Here is a 15000-nt window from a genome sequence, read left to right as displayed (position 1 = left end):
GACACTGACCTTCTCTAGGTAGCTGGTGATGATCGCCAGGTGGGCTAGCTTCTCTTCACAATCTTGCTTGGCTTCAGGCCAGCTCTTCTCGGCAGAGGAGAGCCAGTAGCAGCTCTGCTGAAAGAGATGCCAGCCCCGGGGGCAGCAGCCCCTCTCCAGCCCTGGGGGAGGGGTTGGAGTAGGGAGGGGGAGGGGAGAGAAGAGGGGGGGCACCGTTATAGCTGGGGTGGGGGACAGGGACACAGTGGGCAGCAGTGCCGGTGATACACTACCCAGCTGGAATTATCAACTGGACTTTGACTGAACTGGAAAACCTAGACTGGAAAACGCGTAAACTTTTGACTATGCACCACGCTCTACATCCACGAAGGGACACCGACAGGTTATACCTGCCAAGAAAAATAGGGGGCAGAGGGCTATTGCAAATCCACCAAACTATAGAAGAAGAAAAACGAAGTTTGAATGACTATGTGCATCAAAGTACAGAAAAACTGCCGCAGGCTGTGAAAACCGAGCGCTAAAAAAATATAACAGAAGCAGAGGCAGAATATAAGGAGAAACAGCTGGATGGCAGATTAAAGGGGTGGAAAACCACAGCTGGACATGGGCATGGCTTAAAACGGAAGGCTTAATACCAGCTGCTCAAGAACCAGCACTACAAACTAACGCCATGAAAGCGAGGAGACAAAAACAATCCACTGACAATCCAAATTGCCGACTTTGCAACGGCAACGTTTCCCATCTGATCGGTGAGTGCAGCAAAATCGCGCAAACTGACGACCAAGCTAGACGTGACCGAGTTGCTGAATTAATCCACTGGGCCTTGTGTAAAAAAATACGACTCGCCTGTCTCCGAAAAGTCGTGGGAACCGAGGGTGGAAAAAGTTGTCGGGAATGAGAGGGTGAAGATCTTGTGGGACTTTCAAATAGAGCAGTGGTTCTCAACCTGTGGGTCAGAACCCCATTTGGGGTCAAACGACCATTTCACGGGGGTCGCCAAACAACGCAGTCCGCCATTTTTTCCCCCTTTTCCTTAGCTGTGCTCCTCCCTTTTATTCTATTGGCTTTTGAAAGCCAATAGAATAGACTCTCTTGAATAGAGTCTCATTCTATTGGCTTTCAAAAGCCAGTAGGAATTGTCCAGGCTGTCTCTGCCCTGCTGAGCCCGCCAAAAGTCCCATTCTGCAAATGGTGCTGTGCCAGTTGAGTAGTCCTCGACTTACGACCGGTTGAATAGTCCTCTACTTACGACCGGTTGGGGGTCGCGGCATTAAAAAGGTTGAGAACCACTGGAATAGAGAGATTGCCGTTTGGAATACAACATGCCGGATATTGCAGTTGTAGAGAACCCAAGCATACAGCTGATTGATATCGCTGTACCAGGAGACCCCCCCCCTGTGCAATCCAGAGATCTGGAGGGCGCTGGGCTGGGAAGGTGCCCCTTGCCCCTGCCCCGGTCACCTGTCCCCTTGTGTTTTCTGTCCACCAAATCGCACTTCAGCCGCTGCAGAGTCGCTTGAAGTTTCTTGATCTGGTTCTTGAACTGGGATTTCACTGGAGGTGGAAAAGGGGAGCGTCACTCCTTGGTGTTATGTCTGGGTGAGGGAGGGTCTCTCCCGAATGCGGGGGGGGGGGAGCAAAGGGGGACTTTTCAACGCCTCCCTTACTCCCCAATTTACCTTCCTTTCCTTCTCTGGTGAGGTTTTTCACCATCTGCTCGACTTTTTGCCGAGTTTTCACGTTGTTGGTCTCTGGCAAAGAGGTAAACAAATCGGAGCAGTGTTGCTCAACCTTGTCTGCTGGAAGGTGGGTGGACTTCAACTCCCAGAATTCCCCAGCCAGCCTGGCTAGTGGGGAATTCTGGGAGTTGAAGTCCACCCACCTTCCAGCAGACAAGGTTGAGAAACGCTGGGTTAGAGCAGGTTTGAGCGTCAAACAGTCATGGAAGAACAGAAGCCAGGAAGGAGAGAGAGAGGGGGGGTGGTGGTCTTCCAAAGGTGCCTCCATCTTGGTTCCTGCCAAGCCCACAGCAATGCACCTCGACCCCCACAGAACTGCCCTAAAGAAAATCCAGAGATTGGCAGGTCCTTTTTCACCCCCCAAACCTGGGATTTCGTGACTTTACCATTTTGTTGCAGAGCAACTAATTCGATGGCGATTGTGCGGCTGATGGCCTTCAGATCTTCCTGCATCTTCCACAAGGTGGTGGAGTATTTGCGCCCTGTGGAGATGGAGGAGGAGGAATAAGAGGAGTCTGCCTTCATGCCTTGAACCCATGTCCATGCTTCTGTGTACCACCCTCTTTTCCTGGCCTTGCTATCCTTCCTACGTTCTGGGGTCACTTTGCAAATTATGGACCTCAGCCCATAGCGGCCCCTTTAAATCATTCTTTTGTTCGTGGTTGTGAGTAATTGTGTGCTATACAGTGTGTTTGGGGGTAATTGACTGGAAGAACACAGCCCTCTGTTTGCTGCTAGAATATATTATCAACAATAAAAAGATTTTTTCCTTCTAGGAAGTTTACCTACAAGCAACAGAGATTATTATTTCTGGGTCTCTTGTAACGTTAATTGGTAGCTTCTCCTTAGCAATTTACAGATTGCCACAACTCAGGTGTCGTCCCTCTGAACTCTGTTACTTCACACCAACTGGTGGGGGGGGGACTAATAAATCGTCTCCCTTTGCTGCTTTTTCAAGCCTCCACGGTGTAAAAAAGAAATATTTTAAGAAGAGGAAAACAACAGGTGATCACAGGGAGGCTGTAAGTGTGAAAAACAGTCATAAGTCACTATTTTCCGTTTCTTTGCAACTTTGAACGGTCGCTAAACAAATGGCTGTAAGTCGAAGACCACTTGTAGGCCCTCCCAGACCTGCCCAACCACCTCAAGCCCCCCTTCTTCCCCCAACCAGAGGGAGGGATACCCACCCACAAAGCCGAAGATGGTGATGGAGAGGGTCACCATGGCCAGCAGCCCCATCAGGACGAGGGTCACCCGCCGGGCAGAGCAGACACGCTGGCGGCAGGAGGAGTCCTGGGGGGCAAACCCCGCCATGGCTGGAGGGGACACAGAACACAAGGTTCGCTGTTGCATCGTGGCCAACAGCTTCAAAGAATATAGCACAGGTAAGATAAGATAAGATAACCTTATCACAAGGTTAATGCTGTATGGAATGAAACTATGGCTGAATCTGGATGTTCTGCCACGGATACCACGGAGCCCCCTCCTCCCAAGAGGTAACAAGGAAAACAGGTCGTGAAGAGGGTGTGTAGCGTCCCAGATAATCTTACGGACCCTGTTCAAGCAGCGCTTCTGTGCTATGTCCTGGATGGGAGGGAGGGATCTGCCAATGATCTTTTCTGCTGTCCTCACCACTCTCTGCACCGCCTTCCTGTCCGAAGCAGGGATGCTTCCAAACCAGACTGTGATGCTGTACGACAGGATGCTCTCAATCGTCCCCCTGTAGAAAGTGGTCAGGACAGGGGAAGGAAGATGTGTGTAAGGACCCACCCCACTTTGCATCTTAAGAAGACAGAAGGTTTATAATTTTTTTTCATATATATTTTATTTTTAATTATCGTATAATTTTGTTAATTTCTTTTAATTAAGCCTGTATTCTGCTCTGGGAAGCTCTGGGGGGGAGGGAGGGGGTGGTTTGGGAGGGGTTGGGGGAGGGTTGTATTGTTATGTTTTCTTTTTTGTTGTTGTTATTGTTTTTTTTGTTTTTGTAAAAGTTTTTAAAAATTTTTCAATAAAAAAAAAAAAAGACGACAGAACTCTTGGAATAATTCTTCCAACAGGAATCCTTTATTAAGAGAAAATGGATGCAGGCGTTCTAGACAGGACTTGGGGTTCAAGCTCTCCCATTTGAGGTTTTAAGGGGTACCCCAGTAGTCCCACCCAATCACCCCCCCTCTTCCAGTGACAGTTTCAGGCATCACAATCCCACCCCTTTTTTCCTTTCTGCTGGCTGGATGGAATGGAGACTTCATATAAACTACATGAAAGGTAAATAGCATCCTTTGTTATGATGAGGCCTTTTGGTGCTATCCAGATTCAAACCCTTTGAAGTTGTACCGAAGGAGGTGAGGGCCATAAAGCCCCTTTGTTCACCCCCTTCTCTTTCTTTATGACAGAATCCAGAGAGGGCAGAAATGGGGTTTTCTATAATTGATAACTGGAGATGAAGTATAATTGGATTCTGACAATGTGCTTTCCTCATGCGACGCAGAAAATGCAGGCACTGCTGTGCCCGCTTCGTCCGTTTCTCACTGTTGAGCGACCAAGTCAGCCTATTCGTTAGCTGCACACCCAGAAATTTGACGCTGGTAACCACCTCCACAGCTGAATCACAGCTAGTGTTAATACCACTTTACAAGGCCTTGGTAAGGCCACCCTTGCAATAGAGCACCCAGTTTGGATCGCCACGATATAAAAAAGATGTTGAGAGTTTGGAAAAAGTGCAGAGAAGAGCAACAAAGAGGATCCAAGGCCTGGAGACTAAAACATACGAAGAACGGCTGCAGGACTTGGGTCTGGCTAGTCTAGAGAAAAGAAGAAACAGGGGGGGGGGCATGATAGCAGTAGTCTAGGATCTGAGGGGCTGCCCCCAAGAGGAGGGGGTCACGTTATTCTCCAAAGTACCAGAGGGAAGGATGAGAAACAATGAATGAATCAAGGAGAGAACCTATCTAGAACTAAGGAGAAATTTCCTGACCGTGGGAACAATTAACCAGTGGAACTGCTTGCCACCAGAAGTTATGGGTGCTCCAACACTGGAGGTTTTCAAGAAGAGACTGGACAGCCCCTTGTCTGCAATAGGAAAGGATCTCCTGCCTTGAGTAGGGGGCTGGACCAGAACACCTTCTCAGATCATCCCCTCTGACTAAGTTTGCCCCCGTGGTCAAGATTATTTCATTTTATTTATTAAGTGTTCGTGGTGCCTTTCTCCCCATCTGGTGACTCTAGGTGGCTTAAAGACAACAATATAAAACAGGAAAATAGTAACACAATAAATGTCAACGTTGAAATTAACCACGATGGCTAAGGAAAGAGGCGGGGATGCAAACAGGATAGAGGTGGAAATTTCTCTCGTGCCATTATGGTTTTTTTTGGGGGGGGACGCATGCAAAATAAATGAAAAATGTGGCTTAATTGCCTCTTTTTACCTTCTTTTGTAGGATTTCCGAGCTGGAGCTGTGGGTGAACCGTCTCTCCCGCCGCCACTGTCACCAGACGCCCCACGCCGGTGATCTTTGGACTGTCCACACCGTCCCTCTGCCAAATTTTAGGGTTTTCCAAAGCTGCAGCAGCTGCCTGAGTCAGACCCCCCCCCCAGTAGTGACTGAAAGCTTTAACTTGAACTTAATGTTGTTTCAGAATACGGGTGTATTATTCGTAATCTGCTGAGCTTTGTGCAATCTAAAATTGCAAAGTAGGTAGTTTTCTCTCTATATATATATTTGGAACATAAGAATTGTAAGTGTAGGAAAAGAGGAAGGATAGAGGTTTCAGATGTACACGGATGTATGCGGAAACTGTTGGCCAGCATGAAAGAGCAAGGAACTGCTTTTGCAAAATAAGGATTATGTGCGTGGGTGGTCCTTAGAAGAAAAGTATGAAAATGTTAGTTTAAGTCCAGCTCCGGGCCATTGGCCTCTAGCCTGTCCTTTGGAATTTGCTATGCCAGTGGATAATACCACTCTTCAATGCCTTGGTAAGGACACACTTGGAATACGGCATCCAGTTTTGGTCACCACGATGTAAAAAAGACGTTGAGACTCTAGAAAGAGTAAAGAGAAGAGCAACAACGATGATCAGGGGACTGGAGGCTAAAACATATAAGGAACGGTTGCGAGAATTGGGTATGTCTAGTTTAACGAAGAGAAGGACAAGGGGGGACAGGATAGCAGTATTCCAGTATCTCAGGGGCTGCCATAAAGAAGAGGGAATTAAGCTATTTTCCAAAGCACCTGAAGGCAGGACAAGAAGCAACGGAGGGAAACTCATCAAGGGGAGAAGCAACCTAGAACTAAGGAGAAACTTCCTGACAGTGAGAACAATTAATCAGTGGAACAACCTGCCTCCAGAAGCAGAAAATGCTCCAACACTGGAAGTTTTTAAGAAGAGACTGGACAGCCATTTGTCCGAAATGGTGCAGGGTTTCCTGCCTGAGCAGGGGGTTGGACTAGATGACCTCCAAGGTCCCTTCCAACTTTACTACTATTACTATTACTGCAATGGGTTGTTACTGTAAGTGACGTTATGTTATTATGCTATGTTCCAAATTGTGAGCAAAATAAACCTCTGAATCTTACAGTAGGAATTATTGTTTTGTGTTGCTGTCTTTTGTCTTTTTCGTTGGGTTTTTCCACCAGGGTTTTTGGTGCCTTGACCGGGAAGAGACAATTGCTGGAAGAGACGTGCTGTCCAACCGGGATTTGGGCCACAGGTAACCAGCCCGCTCTCTTCGAGCACTCACAGTCTGCTTTGGATCAGAGGTAAGGCCCCCTCCCTTTTGGAGACCCCCAGCGCTATGGGGCAGTTTCCTTCCAAGCTGGACCTCGGCTGCAGTTTTGGAAAACCCCTGACATTTTTTAACCTGGCAGAGGGACGGTGTGGACAGTCCAAAAATCACCGGCATGGGGCGTCCGGTGACAATGGTGGCAGGAGAGGTGGTTGACCCACAGCTCGGCTCAGAAATCCTAATAAAGAAGGTTAAAAAAAAAGGCAATCAAGCCACATTTTTTCATTTATTTTGCATGCGTCCCCCCCCAAAAAAAACCCTCATAATGGCACGTGAGAAATTTCCACCTCTATCCTGTTTGCATCCCCGCCTCTTTCCTTAGCCATTGTGGTTAATTTCAGTGTTGCTGCTTATTGTGTTACTATTTTATATTGTTGTCTTTAAGCCACCTAGAGTCACCTGATGGGGAGAACCAGTTCCACGGGTTAATTGTTCTCACTGTCAGGAAATTTCTCCTTCGTTCTAGATAGGTTCTCTCCTTGAAGCATCCATTGTTTTTTGTCCTTCCCTCTGGTGCTTTGGAAAATAGTTTGACCCCCCCCCCTTTTTTCTTTGGAGCAGCCCCTCAGATACTGGAACGCTGCTGCTATCATGTCTCCCCTATTTCTTCTTTTCTCTAGACTAGTCAGACCCAAGTCCCGCAGCCGTTCTTCGTATGCTTTAGTCTCCAGGTCTTAGATCATCTTCGTTGCTCTTCTCTGCACTTTTTCCAAACTCTCAACATTGTTTTTTATATCGTGGCGACCAAAACTGGTTGCCCCATTGCAAGTGTGGCCTTACCAAGGCCTTGTAAAGCGGTGTTGACACCCCTGGAGTAGATGACCTCCAAGGTCCCTTCCAACATTATTATTATTATTATTATTATTATAAGCCATTGGCCATGATGCAACAGAGAGCTTTTTGTTCTGTGTCCCCTCCAGCCATGGCAGGGTTTGCCCCCCAGGACTCCTGGCGCCAGCGTGTCTGCTCTGCCCGGCAGGTGACCCTCGTCCTGATGGGGCTGCTGGCCGTGGTGACCCTCTCCATCACTGTCTTCGGCTTTGTGGGTGGGTATCCCTCCGGAGTCTGGTTGGGGGGAGGAGGGGGGCTTGAGGTGGTTGGGCAGGTCTGGGAAGGCCTATAAGTGGTCCTCAACTTACAGCCATTCGTTTAGCGACCGTTCAACGTTACAAAGGCACGGAAAACGACGTACGATCTTTTTTCACACCTACGACCGTTGCAGCCTCCCTGTGATCACCTGTTGTTTTCCTTAAAATATTTCTTTTTTACATCCATGGAGGCTTGAAAAAGCAGCAAAGGGAGATGATTTATGAGTCCCCCCCCCAGTTAGTGGGGAGTAACAGAGTTCAGAGGGTCGACACCTGAGTTGTGGCGATCTGTAAATTGCTAAGGAGAAGCTACTAATTAACGTTACAAGAGACCCAGAAATAATAATCTCTGTTGCTTGTAGGTAAACTTCCTAGAAGGAGAAAATGTTTTTAGGAACACCGTTGTTGATAATATATTCTAGCAGCAAACAGAGGGCTGTGTTCTTCCAGTCAATTAACCTAAAACACACTGTATAACACACAATTAATCACAACCACGCACAAAAGATTGATTTAAAGGGGCCGCAATGGGCTGAGGTCCATAATCTGCAAAGTGACCCCAGAATGTAGGAAGGATAGCAAAGCCAGGAAAAAAGGGAGGTATATGGAGGAGGCAGGGACATGGGTTCAAGGCAGACAGGCAGGCAGGCAGGCAGCCCCCCCCCTCCTCCTCCTCTTCCTCCTTCTCCTTCTTCTTCATCTCTGTCTCCACAGGGCGCAAATACTCCACCACCTTGTGGAAGATGCAGGAAGATCTGAAGGCCATCAACCGCACAATTGCCGCCGAATTAGCTGCTCTGCAACAAAATGGTAAAGTCACGAAATCCCAGGTTTGGGGGGTGAAAAAGGACCTGCCAATCTCTGGGTTTTCTTTAGGGCAGTTCTGTGGGGGTGGGGGTGCATTGCTGTGGGCTTGGCACGGTCCAAGATGGAGGCACCTTTGGAAGACCACCGTCTCTCTCTCTCTCTCTCTCTCTCTCTCTCTCTCTCTCTCTCTCTCTCCCTCTCTCTTTCTCTCCTTCCTGGCTTCTGTTCTTCCATGAATGTTTGACGCTCAAATCCAGGGCTCTCCAGAGGGGGCCACTTTTAGCCTCGTGGCCTTCAACTCCCAGAATTCCCTGCCAGCCATCGAAGTTGGAGTCCACAAGGCTTAAAGTGAGAAGTAACTTTGGAGATTCCCTGCTCTAACGCAACGTTTCTCAACCTCGTCTGCTGGAAGGCGGGTGGACTTCAACTCCCAGAATTCCCCACTAGCCAGGCTGGCTAGTGGGGAATTCTGGGAGTTGAAGTCCACCCATCTTCCCGCAGACAAGGTTGAGCAACATTGCCCTGATTTGTTTACATCTTTCCCAGAGACCAACAACGAGAAAACTTTGGAAAAGATCAACCAGTTGGAGATACAGGTCACCAAAGAAAAAAGGAAAGGTAAATTTGGGAGTAAGGGAGGCGTTGAAAAGTCCCCCTTTGACCCCCCCCACAGTCGGGAGAGACCCTCCCTCACCCAGACACAACACCAAGGAGTGACCCTCCCTTTTTCCACCTCCAGTGATGCCCCAGTTCCAGGACCGGATCAAGAAACTTCAAAGGACTCTGCAGCGGCTGACTTACGAGGTGGAGAACACAGAACAGAAGTGGACAGGTGACCCAGATTGGGGGGGAGGACAGGGTGGGGGGACCTTTCTAGCCCAGTGCCCTCCAGATCTCTGAATTGCACAGGAGGTCCTCGCCTTACGACCTCAATGGGGACCCAAATTCCCACTACTGCTCACCGTGTCCCTGTCCCCTGTCCCAGCTATAACAATGCCCCCCTCTTCTCCCCCCACCCTCCTCCAACCGACCCCCTCCCCACAGGTCCAGAGACTGGCTGTTGCCCCCAGGGCTGGCATCTCTTTCAGCAGAGCTGCTACTGGCTCTCCTCTGTGCGGAAGAGTTGGCCCGAAGCCAAGCAGGATTGCGAAGGGAAAGAAGCCCACCTGTTGATCATCACCAGCTACGAAGAGAGGGTCAGTGTCTCCACTTCCCCATCCATCGCAGGGAGGGGGGCCAAGGCTGCTGGACCGGCAGAGGGCTGAGACCCTCGGGGTCCGGCTGATGCCTGCTCTGCCTTTGTCTCTCGTGTAGCAATTTGTGTTCCAGCTCACCAAACGGTACAGCGTTTGGATCGGGCTGAAGAACAATGGCCGGACGTGGAAGTGGGTGGATGGAACCCCCTACACGGTGCGCTGGAGGTGAGTCTGCCCACTCGCCTCTCTCCTCCCTCCCCATGGCTTCTGTTTTGGGGGGCAGCATTGGCACCTAGCAGGTCCCCTTCCAGACTGTAGGCTTTGTGTTTGCATACTTGTACACTTGTCCTCCTGGGGGGGGGGGGTCTTCAGATGCTGAAACCCCCTTGCGCTAATGGACTCCTGGAAACAGACACTGGGGTGGCTTCATTGCACAGTGCAAGCCCCCTGGCACCCTGAGGGCACGGGGGTCACGGGATAAGCCCTGGAAGTATGCAAAGCAGCGATGTGGGGATCATGCAGCCGGCCCCATATCCTTGGTGGGATCCTGCCAAACATGCAGGAAGCACCTGGTGGGATTCTGGGGCCCACACTGCCCTGGAGAAGGCAGCTGTGCCCCATGGGTTCTGGATACTCTCTTCCAGCAATGTTTCTCAACCTCAGCCACTTTAAGAGAGGCAGACTTCAGCTCCCAGAATTCCCTTTAAAATGTCAGAGGTTCAGTTCCCAGAATTCTCTTATTTAAGATCCCTGGACTTCCCAGAATTCTCTTTAAGAGATCTGGCTTCAAACCCCAGAATCCCTAAGCCAGCATGCCATTAGGGCGTAGGCGGTGCCCCCTCTTCTCCCCAACACCCCTGTGGACATTTTCACCTGGAGGAGGGCCGTCCTGTTGCACAACGCTCCTGTGAGTGCTTTTTTCCGTCAGTCAAGTCTTGATCTCCGAGTGGTGCTCTTTCTCCAGTTCACTTGCCCTGCTGATGCGGGCTTGTTTGCCAGAGACGGAATTGAAGCCAGTCTCACAATATGTTCACTGCTCAACAGGCCTTCCTAACATTATAGCTGTTATAACCAGAGTTCACTAACCAGGTTTCCTCAACTGACCCAGATTGGCATCCCCTGCAGCACAAACAAGCCAATTTGCACAATTCCCTCAGACTACGAAATGCCACCTCCCTTGTGACCCTCCCCCACTCCCATCACCTTAGTCAGGGGAAAATTGGATGGTTTCTGAGGGCCGTGGTTGGACTAGATGACCTCAGGGATCCTTCCAAATCTCGCCTGGCCTAGCTGCCTCTTCCACACAGACAGAAGGGGGTCTTCCTCCCACCCCTGGGTTGACCCCCCCCCTTTTCTGCTTTGCCCTTCCAGCGACTGGCTACCCAACCATCCAGCGTATTCTGACAACTTCTGCACCGAAACCTACTATGACGGGCTGTGGGCCCATGTCTTCTGCCACTTAAACTCATGGTGGTTGTGCGAGATGCAGGCGCTGCAGTGCGTCCCAGGGGAGACGCTGCCAGCCGGACCCCCATGAAGCAGCTGTCCGACGCCTCTTGGAGCCAATAAAACGAACCTGGGACAAAAATCCAAGGCAAAAATTGACCTCTTCTCTGCATCCTGGACGAGTGGAAAGGCGGGCAGCTCCCATCGGTCAGCAGGCAGGCCTGAGCTGGGTGGGGGGGCAGGGGGGGTTTCCAGCCTGGGACCCCAGCATGGTCTTCACACAACACGCTGAGCCGGCGGTATTCTGTCTTTGGGGGTTTTGTGGCTTATCCTGTTTTATTGATTGATTGATTAAGAAAACATATGTGGGCACCAAACTTACCGTTGGTGACTCTGGACGGCATCCATTCAGCCACCTATTGTCTGTCTGTCTCTAGCTCTATCATATTTATATTTCTATTTCTGTCTGCCTGCTATCTATCTATCTATCTATCTATCTATCTATCTATCTATCTATCTATCTATCTATCTATCTATCTATCTATCTATCCATGCAACCATCCATTCTTCTCATCTATCATCTCTCTCTCTAGCTCTATCATCTGCTTGTCTATCATCTCTCTAACTCTATTTTTCTTTCGCTATCTTCTCTATCAATTTTATCGTCCATCCAGTCCGTCCATCCATTTTATCATCTTATCTATTCATTCTATTTACCTGTCAATCTTTCTGGTCTCTATCCCTATCAATCTATCTTTATCTCTCCCTCTCTATCCATCTATCTATCACTATCACCTGTCTGTTGCTATCTGTCTGCCTGCCTGCCTGTCTGTCTGTCTGTCTGTCTATATCTATCTATCTATCTATCTATCTATCTATCTATCTATCTATCTATCTATCTATCTATCCCTCTCTCTCTCTCATCACCCCAGTGAATCCCAAGGCATTTCTTAGAAATTCAGATTTATTGCCAGCTTGGTACACCCTGAGTCAACCTGGGCAGCGTCTCAGGGGCTGGAAGAGACCCCCGCCCAGCAGGGCTCAAGGACCCCAGCCCGGCCCCTCTGCCCGCCTCGCCCAGGGCCAGCCGCTGCAGGGCCTCTGCCTCGAAGCGGAAGGAGTGCCAGCCCTCGGAGGCCGTCAGGTCCACGGCCCCTCGCCGGGAGTAGAAGTCGAATGCCAAGCGGTTCCAGTCCAGCACCCCCAGCCTCATTTGGGTGCAGCCTTTCTCCAAGGCGATCTGGGGGGCAGAGCGGAGAGGCTTAGCGCCAGGGGAGGGGATCCCTGGGAGGAGATGAGATCTGGGGGGGGGGGAGAAATTGGGTGGGTGGGCAAATGAGTTTGGGCCAATTGTGATGTTCTTGGGATATAGTGATGTGTGTCTTGACTGGTTAATGCAGAGCTCACAAACCTGCCCCTTTAAGACTTGTGGACTTCAACTCCCAGAATTCCTCAGCCAGCTGACACGGCTGAAGTCCACAAGCCTTAAAGGGGCCAGGCTTAGAGACCCCCCTAGTCTAATGATTCCAACTTCGAGGGGACAAGGAATGGGGGCTTGAAATCCACAAGTCTTAAAGGGGCAGGTGCCACAAATGGAATGTGGTTTGCATTGTCTCCTTTCGGGGGGGGGGAGGAGAGGGGGAAGGGTTACGGGGGTGGGTGGGAGGGGAGTGCGGCCGAACCTACCGGAATGTGATCCCCTGGTGGTCTCCCGTCCACGTTTAAATCTGGCCTCGTCCTCCTGCGTTTTCCCCAGATCTTCCTAGGTCAGCTGAGGGATGGGGGGACGGGGGGGGGGGAGGAACCGCCCTGCAGGAAAACTACAGGAGAGACCCCCCCACCCCAGGGGTGCAACCTCTAGGCCTCGACCCATCGGCTGGTGGGGAAGCCGACCGTAGCAAAGAGGTGGACCCCCCCCAAGTGGAAGACGAAGAGGCAGCCGGTTTAAAAGAAGCTTTATTGCTTTTAAAAAGACATCGGATCCGGGCGCTTTGCTTTCAACCCTCCCCGTGTGTTTTAACAGCTTGGAAGCCCCCCCCCCTCTGCGTCCTGGGTGCGAGAGGCGCGGTCGCAAGCCGGATCGGCCCAAGGCGTTGCCGGACGGCTTTCAGGTTGGCTCCGGCCCGCCTCGCAGGGAGGTCGCACGAGCCTCCCAAGGACAGGGGCTGGCTCTCAGGCCACCGATGGTCAACTTGCCTCAGGCACACACACACACACACACACACGCACAGAGTCCGGCCCAGTGAGATGGGACGGTGTTCAGATGCCCAGGTCCATCTCACAGACCCAGGTGAAGCTGCGGGAGCAGTGGTTGTCGTTCCACTGGCCGCCCCGCGTCATGTGGGCGCAGTCCTCTCCCCCCCCAAGGCCGTGGCCGTACCAGTGGTCTGGCTGGCCGATGGCCCAGTCCCTGGAAAGGAAAAAGGACGAAAAATTAAAAGGGAGGGAGGGAGGGGTGGGAGGGAGGAGGGAGGGAGGGGGGAGGGAGGAAGGAAGGAAAAGAAAGGGAGGGAGGGGGCATGGAGGGAGAGAGGAAGGGAGGGAAGAAAGGAAGGAAAAGAAAGGAGGGATGGAGGAAGTAAAAGAAAGGGAGGGAGGGGGCAGAGAGGAAGGGAAGGAAGTAAAAGAAAGGGAATGAAGGAGGAAGGAAGGAGGAAGGAAGCAAAGGTAAGAAGGAGAAGAAAAGGAGGGAGGGAGGAAGGAAGGAAGGAAGGAAAAGAAAAAGGAGGGAGGGAGGGGGAAAGGAAAAGGGAGGAGGAAGGAAAAGACAGGGAGGGAGGGGGCATGGAGGGAGAGAGGAAGGGAAGGAAGGAAGGAAGGAAGGAAAAGAGGGATGGAGGAAGGAAAAGAAAGGGAATGAAGGAGGAAGGAAAGAGGAAGGAAGCAAAGGAAGGAAGGAAAAGTAAAGGAGGGAGGAAGGAAGGAAGGAAGGAAGGAAGGAAGGAAGGAAGGAAGAAAAAGTGAAGGAGGAGGGAGGGAGGAAGGAAGGAAAAGAAAGGGAAGGAAGGAGGAAGGAAGGAAAGGTAAGAAGGAGAAGAAAAGGAGGGAGGAAGGAAGGAAAAGAAAAAGGAGGGAGGGAGGGGGAAGGAAAAGACAGGGAGGGAGGGGGCATGGAGGGAGAGAGGAAGGGAAGGAAGGAAGGAAGGAAGGAAAAGAGGGATGGAGGAAGGAAAAGAAAGGGAAGGAAGGAGGAAGGAAAGAGGAAGGAAGCAAAGGAAGGAAGGAAAAGGAGAGGGAGGGAGGGAGGAAGGAAGAAAAAGAAAAGTGAATCAGATTGAGTGTCTCCCGGCACCTCAAAGCAACTGTCTCCAAGCTGATCCCCCCCACCCACCCCCTCGAGCTGGACTACAACTCCCATCGCCCCCAGCCAGCCGGGGCCTTCCGCTGCTGCTTCTCCCTCTGCCTGAACTGGATTTTCCCAAGCGGTGTCAGGAGGCCAGCCGGCCTATGGATGCTCGGAGTGCCCCCCCCCCAGTGAAGGCAGGCGGAGGCCGTCCAGGGGATGCTAGCAGCCCCCATCCAGGAGGGAATAAAGATGATAGCGCTGACCCCCCTCCCACTTTATTCCCCCCCCTCCCCGTGAAAACAGCCTCTCTCGTTCTATCCATGGCATACAACTTTCTGCTGGCAGAAAGTGAGGGGTGGGGGGCCTTTCAGCCCCCTTGGGGGGGGGTAGAGGGCCAACGGTCAAGCGGGACTCACTTTGGGTCAATCGTGTACGAGGACCCGTCCACCCATATCCAGGAGCCACTCTCGTCGGTCAAGCCGATCCAGGTGTCGTCTCCCCGCCTGTTGTTCTTCACAAAGGCCTGGCGGGAGAAAACAGGCATGCATTCACACCCCGGGCGTCTCCCCCCAAAATGGATTTCCAACATTCCTGGATGGACAAACCCGCCACCTCCGGGCGGAGCAAGGGAGCGTGGCGGGAAGCCCGTGCG

General features: G+C 51.1%; 3 protein-coding genes across 4 annotated transcripts in view; 1 reads left to right on the top strand and 2 right to left on the bottom strand.

The window, feature by feature from the left end:
- Window positions 1-3347, bottom strand: part of LOC120305677 (asialoglycoprotein receptor 1-like) — a 4941-nt gene extending 1594 nt beyond the window's left edge. The window contains exons 1-6 of the mRNA XM_039337866.1: window positions 3294-3347; window positions 2927-3055; window positions 2126-2221; window positions 1680-1751; window positions 1462-1554; window positions 10-161 (exon numbers count right to left, since the gene is read on the bottom strand). Coding sequence (XP_039193800.1) covers window positions 10-161; window positions 1462-1554; window positions 1680-1751; window positions 2126-2221; window positions 2927-3053 — 540 coding nt within the window. The 5' untranslated portion in view covers window positions 3054-3055; window positions 3294-3347. The remainder of the gene's footprint in view (window positions 1-9; window positions 162-1461; window positions 1555-1679; window positions 1752-2125; window positions 2222-2926; window positions 3056-3293) is intronic.
- Window positions 3348-6220: 2873 nt separating this feature from the next.
- On the top strand, window positions 6221-11201 carry LOC120305673 (C-type lectin domain family 10 member A-like). Its single transcript, XM_039337863.1, has 9 exons — window positions 6221-6251; window positions 6377-6450; window positions 7446-7571; window positions 8328-8423; window positions 8967-9038; window positions 9160-9252; window positions 9465-9616; window positions 9735-9841; window positions 10988-11201. The coding sequence occupies exons 3-9, from the start codon at window positions 7448-7450 to the stop codon at window positions 11151-11153; spliced, it is 810 nt and encodes a 269-aa protein (XP_039193797.1). The 5' UTR covers window positions 6221-6251; window positions 6377-6450; window positions 7446-7447; the 3' UTR covers window positions 11154-11201.
- A 1794-nt stretch (window positions 11202-12995) lies between these two features.
- Window positions 12996-15000, bottom strand: part of LOC120305672 (asialoglycoprotein receptor 1-like) — a 23677-nt gene continuing 21672 nt past the window's right edge. For both annotated transcript variants that reach the window (XM_039337862.1, XM_039337861.1), the window contains exons 8-9: window positions 14765-14871; window positions 12996-13472 (exon numbers count right to left, since the gene is read on the bottom strand). In XM_039337862.1, the coding sequence (XP_039193796.1) occupies window positions 13322-13472; window positions 14765-14871 (258 nt within the window). In that variant the 3' untranslated portion in view covers window positions 12996-13321. The remainder of the gene's footprint in view (window positions 13473-14764; window positions 14872-15000) is intronic.

The sequence above is a fragment of the Crotalus tigris genome, unplaced genomic scaffold (genome assembly GCF_016545835.1).
Source record: "Crotalus tigris isolate CLP2741 ecotype Arizona unplaced genomic scaffold, ASM1654583v1 scf7180000017690.20705106771:4171800, whole genome shotgun sequence".
NCBI lineage: Eukaryota > Metazoa > Chordata > Lepidosauria > Squamata > Viperidae > Crotalus > Crotalus tigris.
The sequence above is the reverse complement of the archived record's forward strand: the minus strand, read 5'-3'. Positions and strand labels throughout refer to the sequence as shown.